The following is an 18,889-nucleotide window of genomic DNA, read 5'->3' as shown; positions in this document are numbered from 1 at the left end:
TCCGACACGACTGAGCGACTGAACTGAACTGAGGAAGGGAGAGCTTTGCTGAGCTTTGACGGGGCGTAGGGAGGGCTGCAATAGAAAGGAAGGGGGAAGGTCTCTGCACGAGAATGAACAATCAAACTACAGTAGTTGATTTTTAGTTAGCGATAGTCGCTCAGTCTTGTCCGATTCTTTGCGACCCCATTATCTGTAACCCGCCAGGCTCCTCTGTCCATGGGATTTCCCAGGCAAGAATACTGGAGTGGGTTGCCATTTCCTTCTGCAGGAATTGATTTTTAGGCCACTGTTACCGGAGTCTCGGGGTTAGAAAATGCTCGTGGAACAAAACTGTCTCCTAGTTAGTTTTCATTCATCACTTGTTACAACTTGCATCATAAACCCAGATGCCCCGCTCCACGAGCTGGTGGGCTTCTCCAGCTCGGAGAATCCAGGCGGCCTTGTTGGTTGCCGAGTGCCCAGCATTCGGCGAGTAGATGCTAACAACAGCTCGCCGCGCTCACGACTGGGGGCGGTGCTGGGGGTCGAGCGGCCCGTGGTCCCGCCGCTCAGCCCAGGCCACGCCCGATTCCCCGCCCCTCCGGCCCCCGCTCCGCCCCGTCTGCGGACAGACTCCGCGGCGCCGCGCAGCCCGCGCCTCCGCCCCGGAGCGCCCAGGCGGGAGGAGTTGCGGATGAGGGGCGGGATGTTTTGGTGGGCGGGGGTCCCGGTGACGGCATCCGACCGCGCCGCGCTGGGGCTCAGAGCCTCAGTGCCCGGCGGGGGGCCGACGCGCGCACCCTAGCAGGTGGGTGTGGGCCGGGGAGGGGTGGAGGTCTAGGACGCGGGTGGGAGGGAGGAGGCGCGCGCTCGCCCCTCCCCTGTGCAGGCCTGGGTTGGGTGGCACTGAGCGTCGGCACCCCGGGGACCCTTGACCGAGCACGAGGACCCCTCCCTCCCTCCGCATCTTTGCTGACCTCCTCCAGGCCCCTCTCCGAGTGGATCGGAGACTCTCCTTCTTTAAGTCGGGGCCTGAGGCCGGCATTCGGGGCCTGACCAGCAGGAGCGAGCACCCACGCTGCGAGAGTCGGGTTCGCCTTTGTAACCACTTCTCCCAACTTTCTCCTGTCCCGTGCCCGGCGCCTCCGACTCCGGAACCCTCGGTGTTGTCCGGGCGCCTTCGGTGCGCAGAGCACTGGGGCCCGAGCCCGGGCGCGAGGAGCCGGGACCGCGGGGCTGGAAAAGCTATGGCTGAGGGATGCCCGAAGGCGCCCGTAGTATTGCGTGGCAGTTACCGCTGCGGCCCCAGGGCCGAACACCCAGCTGGGACTGATGATTGAAGGAACGAGCGAACGATTACAGGTGCTGGGAGAAGTAGTGAAAAATAAAGAGCTGTGACCCTGGGGGTGGGGGCGAGGAGTGGGGATGGGGAAAGTTCCCTGGATGTAAGCTACTCATCACTGTTGGGCAGCTACTGAGCGTCGGACCTTGTGCTGGGTGCTGGAGATACAGCATGAAGGGGACAGGCGGGTCCCTGCCTCCCAGCCCCCAGTTTGGGAGGTGAGGGGAGACCAATGGATAATCCGGCTTTTGCAAGGAAAGGGAGTGGTCAGTGGCCGATGGGAGAACTAAAGCGGTGGTTGTGGGTGGGTGGTGGGAGCCACAGATCAGACGCCCCTCCTTGGAGGGGAGGGCGCTCCCTGGAGGTGGGACTAACAACAGCCGAGTGTGCTGCAGGCAGAGAAAGGTGAGGAAATGTGGGGTATTAGGGGGTAAGTCATCAAGGTAGGTAGGACCCATTAAAAGTTGTTTTTCTTGTTAAGGTTTTGAATCTAGAGCATTAGGGAACCCCTTTTGCCTCTTTTGGGGGCATTTTAAGCAGGAGAGTGGCGTGGTCGCATTTGCATTTTTGAATGATGCCCCTGGTTGCCACATAGGAAAGTGCAGGGAGGCTGAAGCCAGTAAGGAGGTTGGTAAATATTCTGTCCAGTGGGCGGGATCCGGGCTTGGGTAATAGGATGGAGAGAAGCAGGTGTACTTGATATTTAGGAGATGGAATTAGCAGTATCTGATGGTGGGGGCTTGGCCTCAAAGGATGTGCTGACTCTCTTTAAGAAGGTGGAGCGGGGAATGTGCTGTGACAAAGGCAGTCAGTTCAGTCACTCAGTTGTGTCTGACTCTTTGCCACCCCATGGACTGCAGCACATCAGGCTTCCCTGTCCTTCACTAACTCCTGGAGTTTACTCAAACTCATGTCCATCGAGTCAGTGATGCCATCCAACCATCTCATCTTCTGTCATCCCCTTCACCTCCCGCCTTCAATCTTTCCCAGCATCAGGGTCTTTTCCAGTGAGTCAGTTCTTTGCATCAGGTGGCCAAAGTTTTGAAGTTTCTGCTTCAGCATCAGTCCTTCCAATGAATATTCAGGACTGATTTCCTTTAGGGTAGACTGTTTGGATCTCCTTGCTGTCCAAGGGACTCTCAAGAGTTTTCTCCAACACCATAATTCAAAAGCATCAATTCTTCAACACTTAGCTTTCCTTATAGTCCAACTCTCACATCCATACATGACTACTGGAAAAACCATAGCTTTGACTAGACAGGCCTTTGTTGGCAAAGTAATGTCTCTGCTTTTTAATGTGCTGTCTAGGTTGGTCATAGCTTTTTTTCCAAGGAGCAAGCATCTTTTAATTTCATGGCTGCAGTCACCATCTGCAGTGATTTTGGAGCCCAAGAAAATAAAGTCTGTGTTTCCACTGCTTCCCCATCTATTTGCCATGAAGTGACGGGACCAGGTGGCATGATTTTAGTTTTCTGAATGTTGAGTTTTACGAAGGCAGGGACCATGGGTGGGTATTGGGGAAAAGAGATCCTTGTGCAGTGCTGCTTGTGTGTGTGTCTTCTAGGAGATGGGGTCCCAGCAGGAACACAGGTGCCCATGGGTGTCGAGTGGAGGAGTTAGGGCCTCATTTGGTCAGTGATGGGAGCCGTGAAATGCTACCGTGTAGGATTCTATTGTGTCCCTTGCAGCATCTGGGCATCAGGTCGGGGCACAGAGGATGTTTTGAATTTTGACCACCTTCCCTTTTAATCACCCCAATCCAGGAGCTGCAGGAACTGGCTCCAGGTCACCTGCAAGGTGAGTCCAGATGCTGATGGCCAGGGCCTCTTCCTCTCTCTGCAGGGCTGGAAGCAGCAGCCTCTCAACATGGGGCTGGAGGCCCAGAGGCTGCCAGGGGCTGAGGAGGCCCCTGTGAGGGTGGCCCTGCGAGTCCGCCCACTCCTTCCCAAGGAGCTGCTGCACGGGCACCAGAGCTGCCTGAGGGTGGAGCCGGGGCACGGCCGGGTCACCTTGGGCCGAGACCGCCACTTCAGCTTCCACGTGGTGCTGGATGAGGACGCCGGGCAGGAGGCAGTGTACCAGGCCTGTGTGCAGCCCCTCCTCGAGGCTTTCTTTGAAGGCTTCAATGTCACCGTCTTTGCCTACGGTCAGACGGGCTCCGGGAAGACGTACACCATGGGGGAGGCCAGTGTGGGTGAGTGACCTGGCTTGAGACTGCCTGCCCTTGTTGAGGGGCCTCAAACATCTCCTGAATTTCTGCCTCTGCTATTTCCTGTTGAAGATGAGGAGGCTGGAGGAGGGAGGGTGGGTTTCCTAAGTAGATCTGCAGCCCAGGGTAGGATCAGCTGTCACTGGGCTGGGTCAGGCAGGAAGAAGAGTCCTCGGAGGTGAGTAGCCTTCTCAAGTCCATAGAGATGGGATCATACTGTCTGGTTCTGGGGAACTCACGGGGAGGAAGGGCATGGGAAGTTGTCTTCTCTGGAGATTGTCAGGATCGTTGTCAAGGGTCAGGATGGCTGGAAGGGAGACTGTCCTGGAAGAGTCATGCTCCGGGGGCTACATAGCGCGGAAGCAGGCTGGTTCCATGAGGCTCTGGAGTAGAGTTTTGCAAGAGATGCTTTGGGCCAATTGAAGGGATTGCCCGCTTCTAAGGAGCATGATTTGAAAAGTGTACATGTTTGTTGTAGAAAATTAGGGAAATACAGAAAAACACATCCACAAAAGAAAACTTTTTTGATAACTGCCTTTCTCTGGTAGCTCAGATGGTTAAGAATCTGACTGTAATACAGGATACCCAGGTTTGATCCCTGGGTTGAGAAGCTCCCCTGGAGAAGGGGATAGCTACCCACTTCAGTATTCTTGCGTGGAGAATCCCATGGACAGTGGAGCCTGGTGGGCTGCAGCCTGTAGGGTTGCAAAGAGTTGGACGCAACTGAGCGACTAATACTTTCACACTTTCTGATAATTGCCTTTCAGAAATCACTCACCCTGTTAGCATTCAGTTTTTCTTGGTGAAAATTTTTATACTTGAAAAAATATGGTACCAATGTACTATTCTCTTGTATCCTGTTTTATTTTCTTAACAATATATTAATATCATGAATATTTCTCTGTAACATTAATTATTATTCAAGCAAAAACTTTAATGGCTGCTTAGCGTGCCATTGTGAATATAAGGTAATTTATTTAATCAAACCCCCTCTTGGATGTTGCGATGGACACTGAGGGTGTTTATGTTTTTTTTTTTAAGTTATGAGGAAGAGTGTGTTCTGAACATCCTTTTATCACTTCCTTGGGATAAATTTAGGGGCTTCTTTAGATAACTGAGCATAGACTATGATAATGAGTCCCCAGGAGTCATCAAACAAAGGGTATCTGACTGTCTGGCAGGGATGTAATGGAGATGCTTACGTCATGAAAGTGGTTGGTTGAACCTTGAGAGGTTGCTTCCAACTCTGAAATTCTGCCTGGGCACCCTGGAGCCTGGCCTGGATCAGGCTGCCCAGCCCATGCTGGCCTCTGCCTCTGCCTTCTCCACACTGGAGCTCCATCTGCCAGCTTCTGGCAGGAGCCTCTGGGCCTCGTGGGTGCCATGCCCAGCTGAAGGCACCATGGCAGGTGGCCCTGCGGTGTCTCCCCAGCCTCCCTTCACGAGGACGAGCAGGGCATCATCCCACGGGCCATGGCCGAGGCCTTCAAGCTGATTGATGAGAATGACCTGTTGGACTGTCTGGTACACGTGTCCTACCTGGAAGTGTACAAGGAGGAGTTCCGAGACCTGCTGGAGGTGGGCACCGCCAGCCGGGACATCCAGCTCCGGGAGGACGATCGTGGGAATGTTGGTGAGGAACTCCTGGATCCTACCCTGGTAGGGAGTAGGGAGCCTGGCTTGGGGAGGCTTCACCTGCTTAGGGTGGATCCCCTGTCTGGAGGAGGGTACCTCCTAACTAGGAAACTCAAGCTCTGGGAAGTTTTGCTTTCATTTCCCCGTCTCTGCTGAGTTCAGTATTCACTGGTGTACCCAGAGTGAGAGTCACTGAGGTGGGCATGGGGGAAGCTGAAAAAGGTGAAAATGTTAGTTGCTAAGTCATGTCTGACTCTTTGCAACCCCATGGATTGTAGCCTGCCAGGCTCCTCTGTCCATGGAATTCTCCAGGCAAGAATACTGGAGTGCGTTGCTATGCCCTCCTCCAGGGGATCTTCCCAACCCAGGGATCGAACCCTGGTCTCCTGCATTGCAGGCAGATTCTTTACCATCTGAGCCACCAGGGAAGCTGGAGCTCCTTAAATCCCCAGGTAGGATGGGCCGGACCCCTTGGGCATGCAGAAGGGGCCCTGAGTCAGGAAGAGCTGTAGAGAAGCAGTCCTGCGCAGCCTGCCCTCCGGGCTGACCAGCCTCAGGCTGCCCTGCCTTGGGCTCACAGCCTTCTGTGCCCGCAGTGCTGTGTGGGGTGAAGGAGGTGGACGTGGAGGGCCTGGACGAGGTGCTGAGCCTCCTGGAGATGGGCAACGCAGCGCGGCACACGGGAGCCACACACCTCAACCGCTTGTCCAGCCGCTCCCACACCATCTTCACCGTGACCCTGGAGCAGCGGGGTCGCGCCCCCAGCCGCCTGCCCCGACCTGCGGCCGGCCAGCTGCTTGTCTCCAAGTTCCACTTTGTGGACCTGGCGGGCTCAGAGAGGGTGCTCAAGACAGGCAGCACAGGCGAGCGACTCAAGGAGAGCATCCAGATCAACAGCAGCCTCTTGGCGCTCGGCAACGTCATCAGTGCCCTGGGTGATCCCCAGCGCCGGGGCAGTCACATCCCTTACCGGGACTCCAAGATCACCCGGTGAGCTGCCCCTGCTGCTGGCCCAGGGAAAAGAGGCCCGTGAGCCCCCTAGTCTGTGCTAGCTCTTGTCCGGCCTCTCTGGCTGGGGTGAGGCGACAAGAGATGGGTCCCCCTCTGATTTCTGGGGTGCAGTCTACACGTGGTTGAAGTCTCAGGCCCACAGGGAGCCATACAGAGATTCAAACTCTCTTTGGGGTCTGATCCTCTGGCTCTGGCACTTTGGGTGATGCGTAAGCATCTCCCTGGCGCCCTTAGGATCCTCAAAGACTCCCTGGGCGGGAATGCCAAGACGATGATGATCGCCTGCGTCAGCCCTTCCTCCTCCGACTTTGACGAGACCCTCAACACCCTCAACTACGCCAGCCGCGCCCAGAACATTCGCAACCGCGCCACTGTCAACTGGCGGCCCGAGGCTGAGCGGGGGCCGGAGGAGGCAGTGGCCAGCGCCCGGGGGCCGCCTAGGCATCGGTCGGAGACACGCATCATCCACCGGGGCCGGCGCGCCCCGGGCCCTGCCGCCGCCTCCGCCGCGGCCGCTGCCCGCCTGGGCGCCGAGTGCGCGCGTTACCGAGCCCGCACTGACGCCGCCTACAGCCTCCTGCGCGAGCTGCAGGCCGAGCCCGGGCTGCCCGGCGCCGCCGCCCGCAAGGTGCGCGACTGGCTTTGCGCCGTCGAGGGCGAGCGCAGCGCCCTGAGCTCCGCCTCCGGGCCCGACAGCGGCATCGAGAGTGCCTCTGCCGAGGAGCAGGCCACCCAGGGACCCGGCGGGCGAAAGGTGACCAAGGGCCTGGGGGTGGGCGGCGGGGGGTGGGGGGTGGGGTGGGGAGGTGAGGAAGAAGGTTTTCCATACAGGGATTCAGAGGCATTTCTGCTGATGACCTTGATGTATCCTCAGGGTTTCTATCTGTTAAATAAAGATAACAGGAGTATCTACCTCCTTGGGATATAAGGACTGAGGGTGTCATAAGTGCTGGTGAAGGCTAGTTCTTAATAGTGGTGGTGATATTACTGTTAATGAAAACATGATTAATAATGACAAGAGATAGCCCAATGGCTTGTGGAGGGGACTGCAGGCCATGTGGGGTCTGGACCCCCTCCCCGTTGCAGGCAGGCTTTGGAGCAGAGTAGCAAGCAGGGCCGGCGGGGTGACTCAGGGACAGGCAGGCTCGTCCTGACTGTTCCCCTGAAGCTGCTCTCCCTGCCCACCCTAGGAAGATGAGGGGCCGCTGCAACTGTTGGCCCTGCAGGGCCACGTGGCCCGGCTGGAAGAGGAGAACCGAGACTTTCTAGCTGCGTTGGAGGACGCCATGGAGCAGTACAAACTTCAGGTGGGGCGCGCCCTCTCATACTGATGGTGGGGAGGGGGGACTTCTGCCGGGAGGTTAAACAGCTGTCAGAGTGAGAGAAGTGGGTTCTGGCAGGATGGGTAGAGATGTGAGCAGAAGTGCGGAGGAAAGGAACAGGTTGGTGCAAGTGGATGTGCGAGGGTGGGTTGGAATTGGGACTGGAGGGGCAGCTCCATGAGACTCCTGAGCCCTGCTTTTCCTTTTGTGCAAAGATGACCGGGTCGACGCTGCTCCTGGCGCCCCCTGGTGGCAGTGAGTGGCATGAATATGGAGGGAGTGATGGATGGGGCAGGGTGGGTTCAGTCAATCTGTCCGACTCTTTGCGACCCCATGGACTGCAGCACACGAGGCCTCCCTGTCCATCACCAACTCTCGGAGCTTGCTCAAACTCAAACGTCCATCGAGTCGGTGATGTGGCGGGGTGGGAGAGTTTAAACCAGAACTAATACACCCTGTGTTCCAGAGGGACACCAAGAGGTGGTCAGAGGTATTTGGCCCTCCTCCACTTTAACACAGAGAGGGCATGGTGGTCTCAGACGTGTTCTTCGTTTTCTTGCGCTTCTGCCTGTCGGCACCCCGGCACCCCACCTCTCTCTCATCCACGTCTCCCATAAGCACCTGGATCATGTCTTGCAGAGCGACCGTCTTCGTGAGCAGCAGGAGGAGATGGCAGAGCTGCGACTGCGGCTGGAGCTGGTGCGGCCAGGCTGGGGGGCCCCAGGGATCTTGCAGGGCTTGCCTCCTGGGTCTTTTGTGCCCCGGCCTCACACAGCCCCCCTGGGAGGTGCCCACACCCACGTGCTGGGTATGATGCCCCCCACCTGCATTCCTGGAGACGAAGTTGGCCTTGAAAACCGGGGAGAGGTGAGAAGGTGGCGAGGCTGGGTGTCTGCTGGTTGACCTGGGCAGGCTGAGGCAGGGGAGGGGCAATCCTGGGGAATGTGTCACTCACCTCGTGCTTTCACGGGACCAGCTATGAGATGCCCCTTTCTGGTGTTCCTGGAGGAATGGCCCAGATTTGGGTCGGGCCTCTCAGAAGGATCTGGTGCCATGGAGTATCCTTGGAGTAGTTGGAGATTGCTTGGAGTGAGGATTACAGAGGGGGTTCTGCCTTCCGGTATGGGATGGAATGCTTGCCTCCATCCAGGGATGGGGAGCTCATCACCTCTGAAGTCACCCCCGCCACCACGCACCATCTTTGGATGCCTTCCTCTGCAAGTTCACTTTTCCATGGGCTCTGTTCTCCTTGCGCTTGGTCTCTTGTTTCTAGTTCTGTCACTTGGGGCCTTTTGGACAAAGGCTGCTCCTGCATCTGCCTGAAAGCTCTGGGTCATCTGAGCTCTAAAAACCAGAGGGACCAAGGGGTGGGAGGACATGGGTTTGGAAGAAGCCTGTTACGGACCCCCCACCTCCAACTCTGGTGGGGCATTGTTGGTGAGATAAGACTTGCTGCAGATGACTTATACACAAGATGGAAAGGGGAGATTGTCCCCTGAGGAGTGCCAGTTTTGCTCTGGGAGCCAGAGCAGGGTGGGGGCGGTGGTGGACAAGAGAACAGGAGGGGTAGAGGAAGGAACAAGGGAGGAGGGGAGAAGTTTCTGCTCCAACTTGAGATTGGAAAGACCTCTCAGATATCATTGTAGCTAGATCCTGAAGGTAAGGTCGGGCTTGAAGAGGCAGATATGTAAGGAGCACGCATGGCGGGCCGAAGACTGGGTTAGGGGAGATGGCTGCTGGAGAAGGCCCTGGGAGCCTGTCCTGAAACCCTGGCATTTCCCAGCAGATGAAAAATGGCAGGGAGGCTGGAGCCGAGTTTCTGACAGAGGGAGACAGGCTGGGAAGTGGCTCTTCAGATGCATCAGAGGAAGAGGAAGAGGAGGGGGAGAAGGAGGGGCCGCCCCGACAGAGCCTGCGCCCACGAAGGTGAGTGGGACCCGTGGCCCACCAGACAAGGACCAGCTCAGGGCCTCAGCTGGGCAAGAGGGGTCCCACTGTGGTCTCAGGGTGCCCGTGCCACAATCGCCCTGGCCAGCCCTTGGGGGAGAGTGGGCAGCGGCTGTGTGCTCTGAATCAGGAGTTCTTGCTGTGGCGGGTGTGCTGAGGGATGGACCCGGCCTCCTGTTTCTCAGCCTCTAAGGTGGCCCTCGGTGTCCTCAGCTTCCCTGCACCCTCTCAGCTCAGCTGCTGGCCTCAGTTCTGCCAGACGGACATCCTGGGGTCACAGTGACCCTGGGGTGATGGAAGGTCTGGGGTTCTCTCTTCCCCTCCCGGGCCTGGGAGATGGCTGGGCTGGGGCAGGGCTGGGGAAGGGTACAGACTCCCCTTCTGCCCTCCAGGAATGGGATCAGCAAGTGGAACCAGAGGATGGGGGCCTGCCCAGGGAGTCCACTCAACAGGAAGGGCCCAGAGCTTCGCCTGGAGGAGTTGGGTACAGCTATCCCGGGACCCAGAGGTGAGCTGGGTGGGGCGCAGAGAGGGTCCCGACCCCTTTACCCATTCATGGTCCTGGACTGGCCACCCTGGAGAGTCCACATAACCATCCCTGAATGCCCCTGGCCAGGGCATTTCTCCCCTTCCCTCCCTTCCACCCACCCCTACTTCCCCCACTATCTGTCGCGGCAGCCGCCCTGACCATCAGCCCGTTACAGTGGTCGGTGGGAGCAAGGCCCTGGCTCAGCCCCGCCAGGCCCCCGCAGCCATGGCCTCTGAGTGGCGACTGGCCCAAGCCCAGCAGAAGATCCGTGAGCTGGCCATCAACATCCGCATGAAGGAGGAGCTCATTGGCGAGCTGGTGCGCACAGGTGAGGGAGGGGCTTTGGGCTGGGCCTCCAACCTGAGGGTGGGTGGTTAGGAGCAGGGTCCAGATGACCTAGGTTTGCCCTCAGCTTCTTCCAGATGGGTGAACTTGAGCAGGTAGGATAACTGCTGTGTGCTCTGAAATGGAGATAGTAACTGCACCTGTTTTATAGGTTGTTGAAATGAGTTAATTCAGGTAAAATGCTTAGACTAGTTTGCAGGAAGCGTTATTTCTTACTGTTATTAATCGGTTGCCTGCTGTGTGTCAGACACTGCACGAGGCACAGAATCTCCTGGTCCTGGGGAGCAAACAATGTCCCCCAGTCATAGTAGTACGTCTGCTACTGGTGACACAGGCGAACGAGCAGGGGATGGTTTTAGGTGGTGACTGGTCAATCTTTTTAATTTTAATAGCTGTGAGTTTATTACAAAATGTATTGGGAACAATTGCAGACAGACATGAGAGTCCCTACATACCCATCATTCAGATTTAGTATTTCCAAGCTTGGCCCACATTTGCTTCATCGCTCCCTTTTTTCTTTGCTGGAATTTTTTGTTCTTAATTTATTCTTATTGGCTGTGCCAGATCTTTGGTTGCAACATGCAAACTCATTAATAGCTGTGGCATGCCAAATCTAGTTCCCTGACCAGGGATTAAACCTGGGCCCCCTGAATTGGGAGCATGGAGTCTTAGGCATCGGACCACCAGGGAAGTCCTTTTTTGCTGAAATATTCTGAAGCAAATCTGAGACTTCATGTCATTTCATTCCTGCACCTTTCAGTATGCTTCTTTTTGGATATTTTAACCAAAATGCTATTAGCATATCTAACTAAACCAATGCCCTCAGTGCTTAGAACAGAAGCAGTTCTTCAACAGTGTCTGTGCAGTGTCTGAGCACACATTTGCTCATTGGGTCTCTGAAATCTCCCTTCTTTCACCTTTGCACAGTCATCCTGTAGAATGTTCCAGATCCCAGATATTCTGGGTTTGTCAGCTTCCTTGTGGTGTCATTTAGCTTGTTCCTTTGTCTTATCGCCTACAAATGGAAGTTAGTTCTAGAGGCTTAGCTGTATGCTGGCTCAAGTTACATATTTATTTTAGCATGTGTTAGGTAAAAAGAAAACTAGTTAACCCATAATTTCCCTGGGTCACTGCTATGGAGATGGCTATTTTAAAAAATAAGTCAAAGAAAAGTAGTAAATGTTCACAGTACTGGGGGGAACAGAGTCATCGTGAAGTCCTTGTAGGTGTTGGGGGCTGGCAGAGGTCCGGGAGAGCCACCGGGGAAGGAGCTGCGATGCGTCAGGGAGAGGCCCCCGGTGCTGACTGCACCCCGGTTCTTCCAGGGAAGGCCGCCCAGGCCCTGAACCGTCAACACAGCCAGCGCATCCAGGAGCTGGAGCAGGAGGCGGAGCGGGTGCGGGCTGAGCTGAGCGAGGGCCAGAGGCAGCTGCGGGAGCTCGAGGGCAGGGAGCCCCAGGACGCCGGTGAGCGCTCGCAGCTCCAGGAGTTCCGCAAGAGGGTTGCCGCCGCTCAGAACCAAGTGCAGGTCAGTGTCAGGCCCCCGGGTGTGGTGGCTGCAGCCTCCCAGGTTGGAGTCCTGGAATCAAGACATGTGTGAGCCCCGGAGCCCACGCCCACTGTGGAACCAGGCGGTGCCCCAGCCCTGGCTGGGGGTGCGAATGCCCTCCGGGCCTTCCAGAGTGAGGCTGGTATTAGGTAGGAGCTGGCGGTGTTGGGGATCTTTAAACGCAGCAGAGGCAGAGGTGTGGAGGTGGGCCCTACCTGAAGACCACCTTAGGAGACCAGAGGATGAGGGAAGGGAATGGGAAGGAACCAACCCTCCCTCCGTATGTCTACCCTTCCAGCTATCTGTTCATCCATCCCTCCAGCCCATCATCCCTCTGTCCATTCACCCACCAGTCCAGGTGTCTGTCTAATCCATCCATCTAGTTATCCTTTTATCAGTGGATATGACTATTTATGTGTCTGTTCATTTGTCTTCCTGTTTATCGATCCTTGCATTGTCTGTCTGTCCTGTTTTTTATTTTTTTTAATTTTTATTTGGCTGCATTGGGTCTTAGTTGCTATTTTTATTAGTCTAGTGTCCGTTGGCCTGTTTTCCCTTCTGTCTGTCCCTCTTTATCGTCCTTCTGTCCTGCCCATCCTTGTTGAGTACCAGGCGCCATGCCTGGCTCTTAGCAGCTGCCATGAGCGGCCCAGCGGAAGCTATGTTGGTCCAGGTACTGAAGGAGAAGAAGCAGGCGACGGAGCGGCTGGCATCACTGTCGGCCCAGAGCGAGAAGCGGCTGCAGGAGCTGGAGAGGAACGTGCAGCTCATGCGGCAGCAGCAGGGGCAGCTGCAGAGGCGGCTTCGCGAGGAGACAGAGCAGAAGCGACGCCTGGAGACGGAGATGAACAAGCGGCAGCACCGTGTCAAGGTCGGGTGCTTGGCTGGCGGGGTGCCTACGTCCCAGCCAGGAGGCCGGGGAGCGCGTACCGCCACGTGACCGGGGAAGGCTGGTCACGTGGCCTCCCTGAGTTTGTCTCTTCCCTTGAAAATGAGAGTTATAGGAAACTCAGGGCTAGGTGAGAACTCAGTGAGATGAACCAGATAAGGGGTCCAACAATCTTGTGTTTGCTTCAGCTGGTGGGTCCCCAGTAGAACTTGAGGGTGGCGAGGCTGGGGGTGCTGGGCAGAATTGTCTTGGGAGTGGGGCAGGCCCTCCTGTGGGCTTTGGGGATTGCAGGCTCTGGGAGGACACTGGTACCCCACAGGGCCCTGCCCTCCGAACCCACCCTGAACTTCATGCCCAGGAGCTGGAGCTGAAGCATGAGCAGCAGCAGAAGATTCTGAAGATCAAGACAGAAGAGATTGCGGCGTTTCAGAGGAAGCGGCGCAGTGGCAGCAATGGCTCTGTGGTCAGCCTGGAGCAGCAGCAGGTGGGGTCTGGGCTGAACCGTACCCCCAGGGGCACCTGCAGCCTGGCCGGGCAGCCTGGCCAGTTGCTAGAGTGCCCTGTGGGGTCAGCTGGTGGGCGAATCATTCTCTGCCTCTGAGCTGGGTGGCATCCACACCACCCACATGGCCAGAGGGGAGAGCTGAGTTCCCTCCCGCCTCCCCCGCTGTCCCTTAGAAGATTGAGGAGCAGAAGAAGTGGCTGGACCAGGAAATGGAGAAGGTCCTGCAGCAGCGGCGGGCGCTGGAGGAGCTGGGGGAGGAGCTCCACAAGCGGGAGGCCATCCTGGCCAAGAAGGAGGCCCTGATGCAGGAGAAGACAGGGCTGGAGAGCAAGCGCCTGCGGTCCAGCCAGGTGAGGCCCAGCCAGGTGAGATCCTGCCGCGTGAGGCCCAGCCGGGTGAGAGTCTATCAGATAAGGTCCTTCCAAGTGAGATCTCTCCAGTTGACAACCCTGCCAGGTGAGTTCTAGACAGATGAGGTTCTTCTAGGTGATGTCCCTGCTGGCTAAATTCCAGCCAGGTCTCTGTCCTCCTTGGCTCTACCCTGTGGATCTTGAGAGTGTCTGTGATACGGGTTCTCATGTGTGGGTAGAAGAACCTCTCCAGGTATCTATCCCCCAAAACATTGTACCTTATTAACCACTTGCTCTGTGCAGGCAGAATGAGGAACCACAGGTGTAGACAGGTGGTTTGGCCAGAGTTGGCTTTGTTGCTCCCTCTTGAGTAGGAAGTTTCGGAGCCAAATTTCCTCCTCTCAGATGGAACCACAGTGTTGCCCTGAGGATTAGAGAAGGGGTATGTCACTTCACACAGAGCCCAGAGCTGTCCCAGGAGCCGGTGCTTGGGCTAGATGCCCACAGGGTTCCAGACCCTCTTCTGCTGTCATGGAGTCCTAGAGGATTTCAGCTGGATTTTCTGGAGCGTCCCTTGGCCATTAGAACCCTCACTTCCTTCCACATTAGGTTCCCCAAGGGCCTTTGGGGTTTGGCTACTAATCCCCCATCCTTCCCATCACCAACAGGAGTCAGGTCATCTCAGTGACAGGCCACCACCACCTCGCTCTGCCTTTGCCCACGTTGTCCCTTCTTGTCATTACCTTCTCTGTATCCTCCTCCCGGGCCATCTCTGGGGGCCCCTCTTCAGAGGCTCGGGTCCCCTAGGCCCCCACTCCCCAGCTTGTACAGAACTGAGAGTCCAGCCTCCTGCTGGACAGCACGCCTCCTTAGCCTCCATGGCAGGGCTGGCCTGTCCTGTGGCCCCTGGGAGGGTGGGGCCTGCCCCTTCCCTCATCACCGGCGGTGCCGCCCCCAGGCCCTCAATGAGGACATTGTGCGAGTGTCCAGCCGGTTGGAGCACCTGGAGAAGGAGCTGTCCGAGAAGAGCGGGCAGCTGCGGCAGGGCAGCGCCCAGAGCCAGCAGCAGATCCGTGGGGAGATTGACGCGCTGCGCCAGGAGAAGGACTTGCTGCTGAAACAGCGGCTGGAGATCGACGGCAAGCTGAGGCAGGGCAGCCTGCTGTCGCCTGAGGTGCGCCCTGCAGGCCGGCCCGGCCACCTGCTCCCCTCCGCCCCTGGCCCTGGGTCTCCGCTGGGTATGGGCCTCCCTGCTTCGGGACACACACCCCTCCCGGGTGTCAGCCCCCAAAAAAGGCGCAGGACTAGCCCTCCCGCCGCTGGTCCAGCCCCCAGGCCTGAGACTCACGACTGGGCCTCGCTGCCCTCGGTTCCCCAAGGTGGACTCGGGACTCGTCCTGTGTCCTGCATCTCGTTAACCTCAGGCGTATAGCACGTGCTCACAACTCTCAACTCCCGACATGGGACGCGAGTCGGGACCATGTCACACCTCACAGCCACATAGGTTTGCCCTCCTGCCAGCAGAGAAAGCCTGTGTTAGAGAAACGGACCCCCAGGGACTTACCTGGTAGTCTAGTGGTTAAGACTGTGCTTCCACTGCAGGTGGCATAGGTTTGATCCCTGGTTGGGGAACTAAAATCCCGCATGTTGCATGGTGCAGCCAAAAAGTTAAAAGAAGGGGAAATGGACCCCAGCAGACCCTGGGTGCCTCTGCAGTCCCACCACATCTTCCCTTCAGAGCAGGGTCTCCCAAGCACAGGTCATTCCAGAGGCTGTGAGCTTCAGAGAGCAGCCTCTTAGCGGAGCCCCGACCCCCGAGCCGAGGCTGACATAGAAGTGTCCCTGCTCCTGCTGCAGTGGGCAGGGGCACCTCTCTGGCTCTGAGGACAAGTGGGCACATAAGGGCTGGGTCGTGGCTGCGTGTGGCCATCACGACTCTGCCCAGGACCTCGGTGTTCAGGGGGCAGGTGTCCCATGGAGCGGGTAGCCTGTTCCCCCTCCACCCATCCCCGTGTCCCCGCAGGAGGAGCGGACGCTCTTTCAGCTGGATGAGGCCATTGAGGCCCTGGACGCCGCCATCGAGTACAAGAACGAGGCCATCACGTGCCGCCAGCGGGTGCTGCGGGCCTCGGCCTCCTTGCTGTCCCAGTGCGAGATGAATCTCATGGCCAAGCTCAGCTACCTCTCATCCTCAGAGACCCGAGCCCTGCTCTGCAAGTACTTCGACAAGGTGGGGTCACGGAGCTTGCAGACCCCCGCCTCCACCGGGGTCAGGGGAGGTGGACGGCACGGGCGGTGAGCCAGCCACACCCCTGCTGCCCCTGCGTGAACAGCCCCGGGTGAAGGGAGCCGGCGCTGGGGGCTGAGCCTGGCTCTTGGGGACAGGTGGTGACGCTCCGCGAGGAGCAGCACCAGCAGCAGGTGGCCTTCTCGGAGCTCGAGCTGCAGCTGGAGGAGCAGCAGAGGCTGGTGTACTGGCTGGAGGCGGCCCTGGAGCGGCAGCGCCTGGAGATGGACCGCCAGCTGACCCTGCAGCAGAGGGGCCATGAGCAGCACGTGCAGCTGCTGCTGCAGCAGAGCCGAGGTGGGGCCTGGGCCCGCCGCGGGGGCCGCCGCCCGCCCCATAGCGCCTCACCACCTCCTCCTGCCTTTTTTCCTCCAGACCATCTTGGCGAAGGGCTGGCGGACAGCAGGAGGCAGTACGAGACCAGAATCCAGGCTCTGGAGAAGGAGCTGGGCCGCCATGTGCGGCTGAACCAGGAGCTGAAGCAGAAGCTTGGTAGCCTGAGTGCCGCCAGCCAGAGCAGGGGTAATTGCTGCGTGCCATCACCAGGCTGGCTGGGGCTCAGCCCTGACATCGGGTCTTCTTTGTTCTGGGCAAAGCTTAGAGACCACTCAGCCTTCAGCTCTTGGGTCATTTCACATGTTGTTGTTTGCACGGGGGTGTTGGAAGAAGGCTAGGGCTTCAGGAAGGCGTGGCTGGCTACCTCCATGTCTGACAAGGATGTTGTTTTTGCCAGTGATGGGCGGGGAGAAGAGGACCCCATGCCTGGAGAACAGACAAGCCCCTGGAAGCGAGGATGAGCTCTACCCAGCGCCTGAGCCTCTCTGGCAGCCCACCGGCACGGAGGGTGCCCCCCGCCCACGGGAGGAGATGCGGGACTTGGTCCACGCCCCATTACCGTTGACGTGGAAACGCTCGAGCCTGTGCAGTGAAGAGCAGGGTTCCCCTGAGGAGCTGCGGCAGCGGGAGGCCGCTGAGCCCCCCATGGGGCGGGTGCTGTCTGTGGGCGAGGCAGGTCTGCCCTGGAACCTCGGGCCCTTGGCCAAGCCCCGGCGGGAACTGCGGAGGGTCAGCCCAGGGATGATCGACGTCAGGAAAAACCCCCTGTAGGCTCACCCAGGAGATTCGGGGCCTGCCCAAAGGTGTGGTGTTGACGCTCCCTTCTGTGAAGGAGTCCTTACCTCAAGCTCTAAATCAGGTCCTGATCTTTCTTGTTAGAGTCAACACATTCAGGCCACTGCCCAGAACTGGACTTGAATCACTTGTTTAAAAATGCAGATTTCTACCAGTCACTTCCTTTAAGATGCGGTACCCAGTTGCTATGTTTTGGCTTTTTTTTAAATATAATTTTTAAAATTTTATAGTTGATTTATAGCATTGTTAGTTTCAGGTGTGAAGCAGAATGTTTATACATATGCATATATCCACTCTTTTTCCGATTCTTTTCTCGTATAGGTTACTACAAATTTTTGAGTAGTTCTTTGTGCCATACAGTAGGTCCTTGTTGGTTATCTATTTTATTAATGTAGTAGCATGTATATGTTAATCCCAAACTCCTAATTTATCCCTTCCCTTTTCCCTTTGGTAACCACAAGTTTGTTTTCAGAGTCTATGAGTTTCTGTTCTGTAAATAAGTTCATCTGTATTTTTTTTAGATTCCACATATAAGTGATATCATATATTTGTCTTTTTCTGTCTGATTTACTTCACTTAGTGTGATAATCTCTAGGTCTGTGTTGCTGCAGCTGGCATTCATTTTTTATAGCTGAGTAATATTCCATTGTATATATGTACCATGTCTTTATCTGTTTCTCTGCTGATGGAAATTTAGATGGCTTCCATGTCTTAGCTAGTGTAAATAGTGCTGCAGTGAACATTGGAATGCATGTATTTATCTTTTCAAATTATGGTTTTCTCCAGATATATGCCTAGGGGTAGGATTGCTGGATCATATGGTAGTTCTACTTTTAGTTTAAGGAACCTCCATACTGTTCTCCGTAATGGTTGCACCAGCTTACATCCCCACTGACAGTGCAAGAAGTTTCCCTTTTCTCCACACCCTCGCCAACATTTACTGTTTGCAGACTTTCTGATGATGGCCATTCTGACGGGTGTGAGGCGATGCCTTCTAGTTTTGATTTGCATTTCTGTAATACTTAGCGATGTTGAGCATCTTTTCATGTTTTCTGGTCACCTGTATGTCTTCTTTGGAAAAATGTCTATTTAGTTTTTCTGCCTGTTTTTTGATTGGGTTGTCTTTTTTCTCCCCCCCCCCCAGTGTAGAGCTGCATGAACTATCTGTATATCTTGAAGATTAAGCCCTTGTCAGTTGCTTTGTTTACAAATATTTTCTCCCATTCTGTGGACTGTCTTTTTGTTTATGGTCTCCTTTGCTGTGCAAAAGCTTTGAAGTTTAATTAGGTACCATTTGTTTTTATCACCCTGGGAGGTGGATCTAAAAAGATACTTCTGTGATCTGTGTCAAAGAATGTTCTGCCTATGCTTTCCTCTGAGTTTTATAAAACATAGGCAGAACAGTCAAGGTGATTGCCTATCTCCACTTCACTTAGTTGTTCTTCTGCAGTTTTATCTTGTTCCTTCATCTGGAACTATTTCTGTGCCATATCCTTTTGTCTAATTTTTTGTGTTTGTGGTCTCCATTCTTCAGGCTGCAGTATTGCAATTCTTGATTCTGGTATCTGCCGCCTGGTGGATGAGGCTGGTCTGAGGCTTGTGCAGGCTTCCCATGGAAAGGACTGGTGCCTGCCCACTGGTGGGTAGAGCAGGGTTTTTCCTCTGGCTCAGAACTCTGTCGAGGGGTTTGTAGGTGGCTGCTGGCTCCTGTTTTAGGCAGCCTGTATGCTTATGGGAGGCACTGTTTCTGGCCTGAGGCATGCCAGCACTGGAGCCGGCAGGCTGTCGGGTGGGGCCAGGTCTTGGTGCAAAAACAGTGACCTCACACCAATGAGTATCTTCCAAGGTGTCTGCCA

At 56.2% G+C, this 18,889-nt stretch overlaps 1 protein-coding gene across 4 annotated transcripts; it reads left to right on the top strand.

The window, feature by feature from the left end:
- The first annotated feature begins 635 nt into the window (after positions 1 to 635).
- KIF7 (kinesin family member 7) lies at positions 636 to 17,571 on the top strand. 4 transcript variants are annotated; one of them, XM_043921690.1, is made up of 19 exons: positions 636 to 790; positions 3,167 to 3,518; positions 4,966 to 5,166; positions 5,765 to 6,158; positions 6,414 to 6,933; positions 7,370 to 7,486; positions 8,141 to 8,368; positions 9,285 to 9,427; positions 9,841 to 9,956; positions 10,153 to 10,305; positions 11,648 to 11,850; positions 12,545 to 12,742; positions 13,119 to 13,244; positions 13,439 to 13,630; positions 14,574 to 14,789; positions 15,639 to 15,845; positions 16,001 to 16,199; positions 16,278 to 16,424; positions 16,636 to 17,571. In XM_043921690.1, exons 2-19 carry the CDS (start codon positions 3,191 to 3,193, stop codon positions 17,007 to 17,009), a joined length of 4,062 nt encoding a protein of 1,353 aa, XP_043777625.1. In that variant the 5' UTR covers positions 636 to 790; positions 3,167 to 3,190; the 3' UTR covers positions 17,010 to 17,571. The 4 variants fall into 4 exon arrangements, with proteins under 4 accessions (XP_043777625.1, XP_043777623.1, XP_043777621.1 ...); XM_043921688.1 differs by lacking the exon at positions 636 to 790 and adding an exon at positions 826 to 1,344 and having other exon boundaries at positions 9,288 to 9,427; XM_043921686.1 differs by lacking the exon at positions 636 to 790 and adding an exon at positions 826 to 1,344.
- Positions 17,572 to 18,889: the final 1,318 nt, after the last annotated feature.

The sequence above is a fragment of the Cervus elaphus genome, chromosome 13, assembly GCF_910594005.1.
Source record: "Cervus elaphus chromosome 13, mCerEla1.1, whole genome shotgun sequence".
NCBI lineage: Eukaryota > Metazoa > Chordata > Mammalia > Artiodactyla > Cervidae > Cervus > Cervus elaphus.
The sequence above is the reverse complement of the archived record's forward strand: the minus strand, read 5'-3'. Positions and strand labels throughout refer to the sequence as shown.